General features: G+C 47.1%; 5 protein-coding genes across 5 annotated transcripts; 1 reads left to right on the top strand and 4 right to left on the bottom strand.

The window, feature by feature from the left end:
• The first annotated feature begins 2,112 nt into the window (after positions 1-2,112).
• F5Y00DRAFT_235496 (FolC bifunctional protein) lies at positions 2,113-4,047 on the top strand. Its single transcript, XM_048007568.1, has 2 exons — positions 2,113-2,304; positions 2,379-4,047. Exons 1-2 carry the CDS (start codon positions 2,185-2,187, stop codon positions 3,849-3,851), a joined length of 1,593 nt encoding a protein of 530 aa, XP_047865615.1. The 5' UTR covers positions 2,113-2,184; the 3' UTR covers positions 3,852-4,047.
• Positions 4,048-6,013, bottom strand: F5Y00DRAFT_235494 (FolC bifunctional protein). The gene has a single exon (XM_048007567.1). The coding sequence runs from the start codon at positions 5,888-5,890 to the stop codon at positions 4,238-4,240; it is 1,653 nt and encodes a 550-aa protein (XP_047865614.1). The 5' UTR covers positions 5,891-6,013; the 3' UTR covers positions 4,048-4,237.
• Positions 6,014-6,382: 369 nt separating this feature from the next.
• F5Y00DRAFT_269082 (uncharacterized protein) lies at positions 6,383-6,761 on the bottom strand (the record flags this gene model as incomplete). Its single annotated transcript, XM_048012371.1, has 1 exon — positions 6,383-6,761. The coding sequence occupies one exon, from the start codon at positions 6,759-6,761 to the stop codon at positions 6,441-6,443; it is 321 nt and encodes a 106-aa protein (XP_047865613.1). The 3' UTR covers positions 6,383-6,440.
• A 2,743-nt stretch (positions 6,762-9,504) lies between these two features.
• F5Y00DRAFT_261471 (putative alcohol oxidase) lies at positions 9,505-12,739 on the bottom strand (the record flags this gene model as incomplete). The annotated part of the gene is made up of 4 exons (XM_048011209.1): positions 9,505-10,111; positions 10,161-10,966; positions 11,020-11,363; positions 12,730-12,739. 4 exons carry the CDS (start codon positions 12,737-12,739, stop codon positions 9,505-9,507), a joined length of 1,767 nt encoding a protein of 588 aa, XP_047865612.1.
• Positions 12,740-12,819: 80 nt separating this feature from the next.
• F5Y00DRAFT_235490 (mitochondrial inner membrane protein-domain-containing protein) lies at positions 12,820-15,509 on the bottom strand. The gene is made up of 3 exons (XM_048007566.1): positions 15,233-15,509; positions 13,271-15,139; positions 12,820-13,209 (listed from the first exon to the last, which is right to left on the bottom strand). The coding sequence occupies exons 1-3, from the start codon at positions 15,344-15,346 to the stop codon at positions 13,165-13,167; spliced, it is 2,028 nt and encodes a 675-aa protein (XP_047865611.1). The 5' UTR covers positions 15,347-15,509; the 3' UTR covers positions 12,820-13,164.
• Between the last annotated feature and the right edge of the window lie 155 nt (positions 15,510-15,664).

The following is a 15,664-nucleotide window of genomic DNA, read 5'->3' as shown; positions in this document are numbered from 1 at the left end:
CAACAAATCTGCTACGTTGATTCAACTACCATGGCTGAATCTATGGACGAGGATGTTGGCGGACTCGCCGGCCCATCATCCAACAAGGTTGTCAACCCGCGAGAATGTGGTCGAACTCTAGTCCGGGGTCTATCATGACCATGAGCATCTCTGATATCGTCGATGTTGTCTATTGCTGAGTGTATGTACCTGGGAATGGTTCGATAGCAGCCGTACGAGTACCAACGTCCGGCAATGCCTAACTTCGCATCTGTTCCGCATCCGATGTAGAGCAGGGGAAGCGAACCATCTGTCTTAAGGACAACAACATAAACACCCCAAATGTGCCTACTAAGTTATTGGCTGTTAAAATAATCTTGCCTGGGTATTGTATATGTTGACTGACGACAACTCGTGTTATTGTTTGTATTTAGTGGTCCTTAGGTAGATCCTGTATTCAGAGATGTCAGAGGACGGAGAGGAATTAGAGTTAGGTTAGGCGCGATGATGGATTCTTCTTCGATGTCAAAGAACACATCCTCGTTGAGGTAAAAGAGATAGTCGGGTTTTAATCTGTTTATGATTTCAGGTGGTATAATACCCATTTCTGTACATCGAATGGTTTCGATTTTAAGCCACGACAGCCACTCATCAACAATCGCTTAATTGGAGAAGTGTAGGTGTTAGGATGCGTCCCCCGGAGCCACTTCGAGACAGCTGTATGTACGAATAATAGTTGTATGTATGTATCTCAATGGACTTGGCAGGGTGGTAAGGTTATAGTTCTTCGCGCGAAATAATGTCGTGTTCGTATCATCGGGCCGCATTGTGACCGTAGAGTTTATTTGACCAAGCGCTCAAAGCACCCATGACAACGTTCTCAGAGTTAAATAATTTTTGTCGTGTATGTAGATAAGTGTCAATGTACCGGTTGTGTTAGCTACTAAGTAGTCGTGGAAGTTGGAATTTGGATAGGCTATTGAATTTAAGGGTGTGGAAGACTTTGAACTATAAGAAAGTCGCCCTGGACCTGTCCGACTGCCTTAAAGAGGTCTTCAATATTTGTGAATCGAATCGTAGGCATGCCATTTCTTTGATCTATGTCTGAGGCCACTGTAGTGGGTAAAGTTGAGACTGAGAAGGACGGGGATGCTGATGCCATCGTGAGGAGACGGGATCATGCGCAAAACTGATAAAGTCTGCGTCCGATGAATTTTTCGTAAAATTGATTGAATTGCTTTACCTTTGGGTAAAACTATTAATAATTAGTATCTTCGAATAGAGTTCGTTTTGCATGACCTTTCTATACCATTTGCACCTCTTGCAGACGTTATGCGATGGAAAAGAGTTGATGAAGAGGTTAAGAGGAGAATAAGGTTGAAGGGAAAAGAGATGGAATTCTTATGTCTGGCCCTCTGTTTCATAGGGGTTGTTTATGTTCACTCCTGACACATTGGCAGGAAGTGCCTTCCTGACTTTACGTTCGAAGAGCAATTCTAGGAAGTACCTAATAAATAGGTAAGTCCAAAATTGTTTCGTAGTTTCCAAGTGTGGTGCATAATAATTTGTTTAGAAGTGCAACTACGAGCTGCGTATGCTCCCGTCGTACTTTACACTTTCCTAGGTACTAATCCAAAATAGGTGGTTACTTAGAGCAATACCTCACCTGTTATTAAGTTGCTTTCCTTCTTAAATTACCAGGTAGGTAGGTAGGTTAAGTTAGGTAGTTTATTGAAGATATCTCAACGGTAACGAAGTTAGGGTGCGATTCGTATTAGCCCGCCAATCAACCTATGTAGTAGCTTCAATCTGGAAGTCGCTATCTAGGTAGGTTAGGTAGATAAGCAGGTAGTCTCATTAAAGGTCAGACTACTACCTATATGATTCCGAGATTCCTCAATGGTCTTGCTTAAATTGTCAAATACACGTTTTACATGTAGCTTTGTTTCGAATGTGAAAGTTTGAGCAGGTTGCACAATGAATTAGTTGCAAGTACTTTGTGCAATGTCACTGCTCTGCTGCTGTGTAATTTGGAGAAGGTGGGGTAAGAATTGGGGGAGCAGGGGAGTTTGTCGGCGATATCGCTACTGACCCTCTTTTTATCTTAGGTAATTTTCGTCATCTCTGTCATACGGATACGGCAGGAATACAGAAAGCTTACCTGCTAAAGACCAGGCGCAGACCTTATGTAGTAGGTCTCCAGGAATGCATTATGTGTTCCGACGCATTAGTCTGTACTCTTTCTCTCCACATATAAGAAAGAGTGCGATATCCATTTCTTGTCGCACAATGGCTACCGCTACACAACCCGGTAGAACGTATAACGTACCTAGCCCAGACCCTAACCCAACCCCCGTGGGGATAAGGATAAGGATGAAGCTGACCATATATTCCCTCAGGACGCTATCGATGCTCTGAACTCTCTTCAAACCCCGTATGCTATCGTTGAGGCCCGCCGCAAGGCTGGCATCCGCCCAGATGCCGCCTCCATCGCCGAAATGCACGAGTACTTGCGACGCATTGGCTACACTTCCTCCGACCTCGATCGGCTGAATGTTCTGCACGTCGCGGGTACTAAGGGCAAAGGGAGCACATGCGCATTTGCAGCATCCATCCTCTTGCATTACCAGCGAGCACATACAATACCTCGTAGGATTGGTCTATTTACGAGTCCGCACTTAATTGCTGTACGCGAACGAATTAGGATCAACGACGTTCCTGTCAGCGAGGACGTCTTCGCCCGTTACTTCTTCGAGGTATGGGACAAGCTTGGAGAGGCTGAAGAACGTGAGGGCAAGAGGGTAATAGACCAGAGGCTTGATATTCCCATGCCTACGAGGCCGGTCTATTCCCGCTATTTAACACTGATGAGCTATCATTTATTCCTCCAGGAGGGTATTGATGTTGCTGTATATGAGACAGGTATTGGTGGCGAATTTGATGCCACGAACATCGTAGCACACCCTTTGGCGTCTGGTATTAGCACTCTGGGTATAGATCATGTCTTCGCACTTGGGGATACGATAGAGAAGATTGCTTGGCATAAGGCCGGTATCATGAAGCCGGGCAGTGCTGCTTTCACCATCGAGCAAGTTCCCGAAGCCGCCGATGTACTTCAGGAAAGAGCCAAAGAAAAAGGAGTGCCGCTGAAGGTTTTGGATATCGACCCCAGACTAAAGGATGTTAAGGTCCGACCAGATGCGCTATTCCAGAAGAAGAATGCCAGCTTAGGAGTCGCCCTAGCCGAAGCAGCATTGCAAAAAATCGATCCTAACTTCATACCAGATCCGTCAGCGTTAAGTAAAGAGTTCGTTGATGGTCTTGAAAAAGTCGTGTGGAGGGGTAGATGCGAAGTCAAGGCTGAAGGGCCAATCATCTGGCACATTGACGGAGCACATACTGTAGACAGTCTCAAGATGGCGACACGGTGGTTTGCAGGTGAGTGTGCGAAGCGAACCGGCCCGAAAGCCTTGATTTTCAACCAGCAAGGACGTGACGAGGCCATCCACTTCCTCGAGGGCATAGTCTCTGCTCTCAAAGCCCAGGGGCAAGGGACGTTCGAACACGTCGTCTTTTGCACAAACGTAACTTACGCTAGCACTGGCTATAAGCGAGACTTTGTGAACCACCAGTATGACCCTGTAGCCATCAAAGCTCTAACAGCGCAGCGTGCCTTTGCGGAGAAATGGTCCTTGTTAGACCCGACGGCAAAGGTAACTGTCGTGCCGACGATTGAAGAGGCGATCGATTATGTCCGAGACCTCAGCAAGACACCCTTGGGCGGGAGTGAGACAATACAGGCTTTCATTACGGGTAGCTTGCATCTGGTGGGCGGAGCTTTGGGAATATTAGAAGGCGCCGATGCCTTGTGACCGGCAACGGTCGATTTTTTATAGGGGCTGGTTATGTGAAATGGCTCTAGTTTCAACGAGAGATGGGTATACCCTAGAAAAATAGATGAGGATCTACGGCGGCTCAACCCGTATAGAGGAGTATAGAGGAGAATCAAGCATACAAAGGTTTCATTGAGTATAATACCGGCTATAACTATTTAAGCAACATTCAAGACTCAAAGCAACTAAAAATCTTAAAGTGTATATTTATGGCTTATTGTTGAAAGTACAGCCGTCACGGTGCCTACGACTTAGTCCTGAGACCCATAATCTATCGCCTCTTAAACGCGGTTTTCATCATGTCCAAGTCACTGGAACCTGTCGTACCTACTACCTACCGAGCCTACCCTACCTAGATGAGCAATTCACAACTCCGAATCCGGCTCTAATGTCCTAAGCAGGGCGCCTACAAGATGGAAGCTACCCGTAGCGAGGACCACAACTTTGACGCCGTCACGGGGTTGCGTAGCTTTTATCTTCTCGACCGCTTCGTCGACGCTTTCTACGACGGTAGTCTCCGTCCGGGGAGATAGCTTCTCCATAGCATCTGCGGCAGCTTGCTGAACAGCCAGGTCCCGCTCGGGCTCCTTGGCCGTTCTACGTTGTAAATCGTTCCGAGTAAATACGGCGTAGTCGAAGATAGTGCCCTCCGGAACCCCTGACTCCTTCTCAATGCCCCTGTGTAGACTGTTTAAAAGGCTTGCTACATCGCGTTCTTGCTGGTTGAATAGCAAGACCACTTTCGCGTCGCCGGTTACGGTTTTGCGTTTCCCCGCGAACCACTTGGCTACTTCCTCTAGGCTTTCTGCGGTATGCGCCCCGTCGATGAGCCACGTGAAGTCGCCGTGTTCTCTTGTTTCGGAACGTCCTTGCAGTCTTGCTAACCGTAAACCATCAGAAAAGCGTTCTGCTAAAGCTGATAACCTTTCTCCCGGTAGGGTATCCTGGTTCCCATCTAGAACCCTTATATGCTCAGCTGCAGCCTTTGTCGCTAACGCCTGGTTGTACTTCTGGAACTCGCCTTCGAGGCTACCTGCCTCAGCTCCTCGTACACCTCCCCATTGCTCGACTTCTTGGTCTTCTACCTCTATCAAGGTGGCGCTCTTCTCCGCAGCTCGTTCGCGTAACACACGCATGGTTTCCTCGCCCTCTCCAGACTGCAGTTTCCGGGTGAAGCATTTCCGCCCCGGCTTCATCACGCCCGCCTTGTTCCACGCAATCTCAGGCAGTGTGCCGCCGAGCATACCCACGTGATCAATCCCGAGTTGCGAGATCACCGAAGCCGTCACGGCCTCAGCCGGCAACACGTTCGTAGAGTCGTACTCGCCACCGATGCCGCACTCTACCACCGCGCTCTTAACCCCCTCCCGCAGGAACGCGTGGAAAGCTAGGATCGTTAAGAACCGGAAGTAGAAAGGCTTTGTAGCCGGGCCCTCGAGCTCCGCGGCCGAGATGTCCTTCCCCGAACGCGTCGCCTCCTCCCGCGCGGCACTAGTAAGCGCATCCCATACCTCGAAGAAATACCGCGCAAACAACTCCCGACTAATCGGCTGCCCATCAAGCTGGATGCGCTCGCGCACCGAGATTAGGTGTGGTGACGTGTACGTGCCAACCCTGCCGGCGACAGGCTCCCGCGTCAAGATCGAGGTCAGATACGCGCATACGGAACCCTTCCCTTTGGTCCCGGCGACGTGGATGCAGCGGAGCCGGGCGAGATCGTCCTGCGCTAGACCCGCCCGGCCTAGCCAGGAGAGCATCTCCGGGATGGCGAGGGCATTGAGGTCCTTGGCGGAGGGGGCGGGGGATGATGCGGAGACGGGAGGGGTGAACAGGGATGTGACGGCGCGGTTGGACTGGATGGAGTCGAGGTGCGCGAGCGCCGACTCGTATGTCCGCGCCATGGTTGAGGAGAGGCGCAGGGTAGTGGTAGTGAGATTAGGGGGGAGGAGAGGGAGAGATAAAGGTTTGAGGAAGTACGTTATAGATAGACGCTGAATAAACATTGAACGAAAAAACATAAACTAGTCGATAATACCTAGCGACGAGGTTCAATTACCTAGTTAATAAAAACGTTTATTACTTAAAAATAAACATTTAAAACCCTCGACTAGATGACTAATCAACCCCCTATCCAAACAAACAACTCTTTCAAAATGTTGTAACTTGAACCTATGAATGGTAGTAATAGTAGGGCGGATTGTTATGATTCTAGATGAGACATATAAAATATAAGAATAATTCAACATGTATACATAACTCAAGCTTCCATCATAGTCAGATTTCGAGTTCCTTACGGAGCAACGAAGTTATTTCCATATTTCTTGCTTTACTCCATAACACGAACATCAATCATAGCTCTAGTTATTCATTGGTGAGCCAATATATGTAGAGAACCCGCTCTTTATTTATTTTATGTAATTCTGCCGTTGAGGGCAAGGTTGTTGAGTTTAATCATATAGCTTCTTCAATCCCCACGAGGGTAGTGTTGAACTTCCTCTCCTTAATATAGTCCGGCAACTAATCCCATAATCACTGTTCCAATGCCCTCGTCATAACGTGGAAGATAATCTAGGATGACTTTGATGACCAAGTACCCGATCCAGAAACGGTCACTGCCGGGTCTACTGGCATAGTGAGAGAACCCGCAATTTTCGGGCCATTTGCGAGATTTAGCGTGATATCAGAGATGCCGATCTTTCCATTAAATTGTTGCTGGCCGGTCAATTGTCCGACGTCTTCATATTCAAGTGTAGCCACGTTGGATGTGAAATCCTGTACATTGGGATTCAGGTTGCCGTCGAAGTGATGATTGATCTCATCGAGGACAAAAGTAGCCGTGAACTTGCTGCCGCCAGGGTGACTCTTGATATAACCTTTTGCAGAAGGCATCTGCATAAATATATTGTTAGATTAAGATCATAATTTTAAAGTATTGGGATATGGATTACTTTGGTGATCGCTGCGGTATTTCTTCGAATAGGTTTGCTTCCTGTGTAGGCTAGGTAGGAGGTAGAGATGAACGAAGATGCGAGACAGAGGAAGTGTAGAAAAATATGAAGGCCTTGCTCCCATATAAATACACTTTAAGCCTCCGTTTCTCGTGGGATGTTCATTACAACTTACGTGTCTCCGGTGTTCTCATCTAGATACGGAAAGTTACTATTCGAGATAACGTACCGACCGACTAATAACAGCTACAGGCGGATAAGCCATTAAACCATCACTATAGAGTCCCAATTTTATACAGCATAACTCACACAAGGCAGCGTCGGCTGTAGTCTAAGAGTATAGGGTGCCTGCAACATTATTACACCGTCACGAGGTGGAACCAAACGGCATGGAAACAACTTCGTTGTTCCGCGAGGAATTCTAACCTAACTATCGAGCCTACGGCTCGTATACAAACTAACAAGTCCTTTGTTCTGCACGCCTCATCTAGAACCCTGACATACATGCTGGGCAATATTTTGCGATATTACCACCCTTTGCGCCCATACTTCAAAATATATAAGTTGCACAACATGAAACAAGAACAAGCAATGTACCTACCATCTGACCACATCAGATTCAAATCTTTTAATAACGTAATTATACTCTTTGATTGATCATCGCTACACATGGCGTTATATTCGTTTCCATGATTATATCGCAATCAGTTGCCCTTGGCGTCGATGGATGAGTGCATGTTAATATCACAGTTCAACAGCATACTGCCACTTCCTGCCTAGTTCAGGATGAAATACCTATTATCACATTTTGGGACGAACTCCGATGCATTGGAAAGCCATGCAGTTACTGACTGATGAAGATAGAAGTAGTATAGCCACCCGCGACAGCCCACGGAAGGTTTCGATTTAAGAATAGTAGATTGAGTACATACCCGACGACTTAGAATAGGTAGTTGATTCGGGAAATAACTCTGATGAAAGGGGGACCTGCTCAGCTCGTACACAGCCAGCATTGCCAACAATAGCTTCTAGGAGGTAGGCTATTAAGACAGTCGATATTTTTCGGCTCGCAAACCGCGACATGAAACTACCTGGATACGTTGCCCAACCTCAGAAGGCAATATTCTCGCATCTGACTAGAAAAGTAGTTGGTTCCTTCAAAACCAGGCGTCTCGGTATTAAAAAACGGAAATGTATCGAAGGATAATGCATCCAGACTTGTAAGTTCTCTCCATATCAAGAGCAACTAGCCGATAGCGTAGGTTTTAGATTTCAAGTACCTATGTATACCTATGTATGCCTATGGCCCCTGCTGCGGAGGCCGCTGGCTTTGCTTGAAAGGGAAGTAAATCAAAGCCATCGTGAGGCTATCGTGTGTTAAGGACAAACCGTATACTTGACGTCAACCCGTGAGGTTTATTAATATGGCTACGGGTACATTTGGTCAATAAGATAAATTTATATCTTATATCTAAGGTATTCTTAGTCTCAGGATATGATCCTATTATATCGATAATTCCTCTTAATAACTTTTGAACTTCAAATTTATTAAATTCGTAAACTTAAATAAATCATACATAATACATACATGCTTTAACATGGGTAATTCACTTGAGGTTATAACACACAGAGGGAAAATAAATAATTAGGCGTAGTTTGTACATTAGGGAATAGGTCGTAATTGCCTAGTGACATCCGAGTGTAAGCAACCTGTTGTGGCAAGTAGTTTAAACTTCACTATTGTCAGTAAAACGAATGGCACATCGTCATATCACCGTACCTTAACCTGGCCAGGAAACGTATCGGAAGAGTGATGTTTAAGAAGGACTTGTGTTGTAATCTAACGCGTTTTATATAGTTATTTTAGATAATTGGTATCAGAAAGTTCTCAGGGATGTGTGATCAAAAGTTACTAAACAATAACTATTCCGCTTTCTTTGTTATGCTGGTTGAATTTCGGTGAGGTGTTGTTATGTCGTTGCTGGAGACAAGCACAACTTATAAGCACATATATCACTAATTGGCTCTTTGCGAGCAAGACGCAACGTCAATAAGGTAGTAAGGTGCTAGGATAAGCCCAAAATGCTCAGGGCTTACGAGACTCATAGGTTGTCATCCCCGAGTCTCATCCCGTAAGCCAGCCATATTACGCCTTCAGCGTCTGAATTGGTCTCGGATATTCCATCGTCGGGATTCGCCATGCTATTCTGCTTCTTTATAAGCTCTGCTTGTAGCTTTGCAATCCGATAGAGCTGTGGTCCTCGGAAACTCAGGACAGCAACTCTATGCACTTTATCTCCATCAATCTGCCGGATCTATTGGCGTAGGATTTCATCGTCATCGGGGTTGCAAAGGATCTTTGGTAGTGGCTGAGGGATGCCATCATTCGGATAGAATGCTTCGATGTCATGATTTATACAATGGCTGCTGGAAATCATATATATAGTTTAGAATAAGTTTCCTAGAAGGCTCGCAACAGAGTCCAGTGAGGATGGACAATCTGTCAAGTAGGAGAGCGTAATATCTCAACGCGAACATCCCGTACAGGTAGTTAAGCACTTTGTTACGGCAAATAACAAGAATATAGCATTGCCATAAGTGGCAAGATCAATCAATTACCAAATACCTATTAAACAGATTAAGCACATAGGTAGCTTCATAGACAGAAAATGCTACCTTCTTCGTTAAATATCCCTATTACCAAGACCAAGTTCCTTGATGAATATATCTGCTGCCCTCTCCCCTATTGCGTAAGCCGTGTTGGCCGTGTTGGCCGCCACGTTCGCTGGTGGGATGCTCAAATCCGCCACCTTCAACCCCTTGACACCGTAGACGCTGAGACTCGCATCCACAACGCCGCCTTTCTCTAGCGGTGCCATCTTGCATGTCCCCATAGAGTGCCAAGTGGTGCCTACATTCTCGCGCAGCCACTTCTCGAGGACCGCGTCGTCCGCCGGAGTATATGTGATGTCCTTCACGTTGGAGAGAGGTCCGTCGTTTAACTCGATGCATGCCGCTTCTGAGTCCGAAGCGAACGGCGGGTGGGCAGTGATTACTTCGCCCCGGTACATGTCCGTACGGCGAAGGATTTCTCTTTGCTTTTTATAAATCCAGATGTGCTTTTGAATATCGATGTCATTGGCATCGGTAAAGAACCCGGTTTTGAAATCCACTGGGTCGTCTACACTTGGACCCGTGATATGTACGTGGCCACGAGAATATGGATATACGGTAAATGCTGTCAGGGACGTGTATTGCCCCACTGGCACACTACTCGGATCGCCAGCGAATCTGTCAATAATCAGCATATGCATATCTATAGGCAAGGCTGACTTCTTACCCGCTGACGAGAGACATCAATGCCAGTGGCTTGTCTGGCTTCGCCTTAAAGTCTCTCTCCCAGACCGCTTGAAACTCGGGGCCAAGTTCAGCGACGTCCGCCTCAGTTGGTCGGATCTTGCAAGTGACATCTTGGGCATTCCAGCCAGCTCTGAGATCCTTAGTCTTAACAAGCTCTTCAACACTGAGAGCACCGCGTACGATTTCGTCGGCTGTCTCTTCTGGCGCTAAGCTTGTCCTATATGGGTATATGAGCAGATGGTGATCTTGATAATTGTTACCGACGCCAGGAAGGTCGGAGACGATCGGGATACCAATTCGGTTCAGGAGTTCGGGACTACCTATGCCGGATCTCTCTAGTATGGAAGGAGTTCCGATAGTGCCGCTCGATACGATCACCATCTTGCGGGCACGGATACTCCGAGTCGTGGTATCGTTCTGGAACTTAGGATTGGGTCGGTACTCAACTCCAACAGCATTCTTATTGTCATCTACAATAACTCGTATGACCTGAGACTCCACCAGGACATTTAGGTTTGGATGCTTGCCGTCTTGAAGTCGAGGATGCAGATATGCATGGGCAGAATCCTGGCGTTTACCGTCAGGCGAAATGAAACGTACAGCCCGCTGGGTACCGTTGTTGGAGTCCAGGCTTTGGAGGTCTTCGATTTCAGGCCAGCCAACCTTTGCTGCAGCCTCGATAAAATTGTTCTCGGATGTGAGAGCACGGTATGTGCCACCTGAGATCTGTACTGGCCCACTGTCTCCGTGAGTGTCCTTAGAGCTAGGACCGTGGTACGTTTCAAGCTACGAAGCCTATCAGCCATGATTTGCAACGGCCGGACTGTTTTATTAGATACCTTTTTCAGATACGGTATCATCTCATCCGCAGACCAACCAGGCATATTCCAAGAGTCGAAGTCCGATCGCTGTGCCCGGCTATACATCATAAAATTTATGGATGAGCCACCACCGAGGATGCCGCCGGCGGGCACAACCAGTTGCCTATTACCTACCTTCTCCTCCTTTCCGGCCTGGTAAAATAAAGCCGCAGTGCTGGTAGGCGCCAAATTGCCCATGAAGAGGATCGGGTGGATGATTGCGGGCACATTGTAGTTATTCTGTCCACTCTCGATCACCAAGACAGATAGGTCACGGTCAGCATCGCTGAGCCTCGAAGCAACAACGCAACCAGCAGTTCCTCCTGCGAGCAGTTAGCTTACAGATGACCTTTATGCCTTCTGGCCTCTAAGGATAATATTAGCCTTGCCTCCTACGACGACAACGTCGACCTCCTCCAAGTCAGGAGTAAGCTGATTGAGAACGCCCATTGCAACTCTTATTATAGTGTTTCATATAACGACCCGAACTTAAAAAAGTTCCCTAGGAGGTCAATCCAAGGTAGATATTTCGTCTGTTAAATACGATGTAAGAGATAGGAATGGGGTTGCTCATATGGGGTGACAAACAAAGGATAAGCCCTAGTAGTGCGGATCCTTACCAACATCTTAGGTGTCGCTATTCCAGACACATCAACCTTCAGCCTGTCAACTTTACATATACTCAAATAGGCTTCGAATAAGCTGTTAGTATACTTTAGCTGTTAACCGTCGGCTATGTGCCAATGGGGCGTATACCACGTAGCTCAGCACGTGTCTCCAAGGTTAACCCTTGGAATGACTATAATACATAGAGTTATCCTCTTGACTGGCATTCAACTACACCTCCACTATTTTCAGTATTGATACATGGGGATTGGCCAGGAAAGAGAAAATGGCTAAATCTACCAATGATATTTACAGTTTATACTAATTATCGAACCTTTTCCTATTATGTTAATGAACGACGTCAAGTCTTATGTACTGATACTGAAATAATAGGGGTATAGTTGAATGCCAGTCAAGGGGATAACACGACATCTATAAATAATTAGGTTGATATAGATTTAATATTGAGCCAGGTATCTTCTATGTTATTTAAGTATAACTTTACTAAATGTATCGAGTTGAGACGTACTTAAGAAGTGCGGTTGAGTCTGATATAGAATATAAGGTAGGTAGCTATGAAGAACGAACATAGAAACTAACCACTTTTAGTTGAAGGAGAAGGTATAGTATGTGCTATTACCCAATATAATAGAATGGTAATTCGTTTAACTAACCCTTTTCGTATTAATACAAGGTTATCGACTGCTTCTATTCTGCGGGAGCCGTTACTATTACCCCTGAGGGACTATACTACTGGACGCGGTACGAGTATAGCTCCCCACAACTTACACCGCAACATTCAGCTATACAAGAGCGGCTATATATATCCGGTCGTAGCCCCAGCGAGTTATGAAGTGAGGTCCCAGTTAATGTATAGTTATGCAGCTATTTATATAGCAAACCAATCTTCCCCCGCTCCCGGTTCAGTTGAGTAGGTGGCACCTATATGCGTATATGCTGAAGACCACATAAGACAGTGATGGTGGTTCATTATAGTAGGTATGCTATCGGCCCCCGCATATGGCGGTTTGGTGACTATCATTCGTCGATTCCGGTGTTCGGGGGGGAGGGGGTACTACTCACGATGTTTCATGACTAGAAAGCTAGACTCGATCAAAAGATAAATTGTCTTTTAACCTTCAAGGTAGGTTACGAAGTACTTAGCTATTAAGTGGTTCTTCTAGTTTAGCAATAGTACGCAAAAATCACCCATGCCTCATGATATAGTTCTATCTACACTATTTACCAAACCAACAAGTCACTCTTAGCATACACACTTATACGTTGCGAGACATAAAACATTTCAAAAGCAGGATATACCTGCCGTCTATTGCTTGTTATTATCTCATACACAGGCTAATCAGCCGCCCTTCCCGTCCCCCCTTTATTTTCTTTCCTCTAGAGATAAGGGTAAAGTAGGTTGGGTAGGAGGTAGGTAAGTAGGTAGAATGTACAAGGGACAGGTGACAAAGTAAAAGGAAAGAAAAGGATATGCTTCCGTCTCTTATGTCCCCTAGTTTACTCTACTCTTAAGCTCTGCAACCGAGCTTCGGTAGAGATGACCTAATTGTTGTTTGTTAGTATACCTCTACATGAATTACTTGATAATATGTAGAAAACTTACGTCTAATGCCTGTTGCACTTCGAGCACCTTCCTAACCTCCGCCAGCCAGTCTCGGCTCAACGTCTTAGCCCACCCTTGTAGGGCGTTCATCTCGCGTGCCGCGGCATCCAGGTTGCCCTCCTCAAGAAGCGTCTGTGTTCGGGTGAGAATGCTCTCAACATCGTCACCAGCCGCTAAGCCCTGCTTCTTGAAAAGAACTTTGCTCAACAGCCAGCTTGATGCGTGGGAAGCTACGCCTGCGTCATCCGGTAATAAGCTGGCCTTCCTTACCTCAGACGCAACGCGACGGAAGCGGTCGATCAATTGAGAAGGTGTAGGGATGCCACGTTGATACGCCGACGGGTTGATCGAGCGGATGGCTGCGTTGACGACTGGGTCATCCGTAGCGATCTCCTTCAGGGCGACTAACTCTCGAACGAAAGGTCGTGGGTGCTCGGTGTCATTAAGACTAGCACGCACAGCTTCGACTGCGACATGCAACTGCTGGGTTTTAAGATTCGTGTCGACAACATCGTTCCATCCAGTCGTGAGCTTCTCCAATTCCCTGATAGCGTTACTTAATTGTTCTAGCTTGCCGAGTCTGCTATTCCGCTCTTCCTCGACACGGTTTTTGACTTCTTCTAAGAACTGGCGCTTTAGATCGACGGCCTGTTCGAGAAGCTGATTGTTAAGCTTTGCGTCGTTGATCTGCTTTTCCCGCTCTATTTCCGTCTTGATTCTGGAGTCATAGGCATCCTGGATGCGTCGCATCTCTTCCTCAAACTCTGCCCTCCACTGCTTCTCTTGCGCATTCATAGCTTTTTCAACACGACTGACCAACTCAACAGCTGCATTTTCGAACTCCTTAACCTTGCTTGCCACCTTCGAGGCAGCGTCTTTTTCAACCTGGGCCTTCAGCTCGCGGATCTTGGAGCCCACCTTGTTAAGTTCGTTCTTGGCCTTTCCGATAGTGGACGCAAATCGGTCATCGGAGTTGTCAGCGTTAACAACGGTGATAATATCGTTAAGCATCTTGACTAGATCCTGGACTACGGCCTCGTCGGCATCATTGACGGTCAAAGGGTCAATGGGAGTAGGAGGGGGGAATCGAGAAGGCTCGTCGACTTCGGGGGCTACGAAGCCGACGGTTTCCTTCTTCGGCGCTTCGGTCTTCTCTACGGCTTTAGAAGCCGCGGCGGGAGTGGGTTCCGGAGCTGCATCCTTGGATTCGGCAGGTTTCGCCGCAGGCGTCTCTTCAGCAGGAGCATCTTTCTTGTGTTTTGAAGCGGCAGCATCTTTGCTAGCAGCAATATGCCGCATGGCACTTGACTGTCTGCCTGCCGGTTCGCCGGCGTCTGCAACTCTCCAAGATGCGCCACTTTGCGGCGATATTTTAACTTGAGCCCCGGTATCCTTATCCCGGCCACCAATGGTCAGACCTCCGGGATATCGCTTCTTATAGTCGAGCTCTTCGAGGTAGAGCACGGCTTGTTCACCGAACGGTACATATTCAGTGAAAATGTCATGGAATCTGTCGTTTATGCGTGAATACCATACGCCACCAGCGAAGGTTATGGCTCCTAGGAGTATCAGAGTCACGACAGAATTATACAATCGACGGAAGAATCCCTTCTTCTTTCTCGCAGGCGCCGGCGGGGGTGGGGTGGGTTTAGGACTGGCCTTTTCTACGGAAGATTCTGATACAGGCGGAGGCGGAGGCGGAGGCGGCGTCTGCGGGACTTCCTTAGAGTCGATTGTTTCCTCAACAATCTTGGATTCGGGTTTCAGCGCGGGGGGATCGCTCGACGCAGCAGTGGTAGTCTCAGATGTAGGCAGTTTCGCGGGTGTAGAGTCGTTTATTGAGGGTTTCTTGTTATCGGCATAGTATCTCTGGTTGCAATTGATGTTAGCCCGGAGGGTTCTAAGAGTGTTCTAAAGGTAATGCTGGTATTATGCCATGTTTGGTGTTTGGTGACTTCATACCCTCCCAGCTGCACCAGCCGATCGTGCGATCGCGGGCTGCCATTGATGGCCGACAGCAGCAGCAACAGGCCTGCTGCCTACGGCCCTGACAGATCGCAACGATGTCCGCAACATGAGGGCATGGAGTGGGCCTTCAAAATGCGATTGTCGTTGCTACGTTGTGACTGGAGTTGTTGTCGTTGGCGAGGGATTATACGATGTAAAAACCTCGGGAAGCTTTTTTTAAGCTGCACGTCGTTTTCGAGGTAAAGTTGCGTTGGGCATAGGACAATCCCGGCAAGCGCAAAGCAGTGCTCGGTCTAGTGGGACCTAGGTAGCATGTACATATATACTTTATTGATTTTTTTTAATATTATTAGGTAATCATCCTATCCATCCAGTACATATCACCATATGCAGCATTACAGCATCACACTTCCAGGTTTCACCTAC

The sequence above is a fragment of the Daldinia vernicosa genome (genome assembly GCF_022497035.1).
Source record: "Daldinia vernicosa strain CBS 139.73 unplaced genomic scaffold F5Y00scaffold_19, whole genome shotgun sequence".
NCBI lineage: Eukaryota > Fungi > Ascomycota > Sordariomycetes > Xylariales > Hypoxylaceae > Daldinia > Daldinia vernicosa.
Note: the sequence above shows the minus strand (reverse complement) of the source record. Positions and strands in the feature narration are given on the sequence as shown.

Coding starts and splice junctions, on each gene's coding strand:
- F5Y00DRAFT_235496 (XM_048007568.1), top strand. CDS start 2,185: ATGCATTATGTGTTCCGACGCATTAGTCTGTACTCTTTCTCTCCACAT. Junction 2,305..2,378: donor AACCCGGTAGAACGTATAAC/GTACCTAGCCCA, acceptor ATATTCCCTCAG/GACGCTATCGATGCTCTGAA.
- F5Y00DRAFT_235494 (XM_048007567.1), bottom strand. CDS start 5,890: ATGTTTTTTCGTTCAATGTTTATTCAGCGTCTATCTATAACGTACTTC.
- F5Y00DRAFT_235490 (XM_048007566.1), bottom strand. CDS start 15,346: ATGTTGCGGACATCGTTGCGATCTGTCAGGGCCGTAGGCAGCAGGCCT. Junction 15,140..15,232: donor CGGCTGGTGCAGCTGGGAGG/GTATGAAGTCAC, acceptor AATTGCAACCAG/AGATACTATGCCGATAACAA. Junction 13,210..13,270: donor AAGTGCAACAGGCATTAGAC/GTAAGTTTTCTA, acceptor AACAACAATTAG/GTCATCTCTACCGAAGCTCG.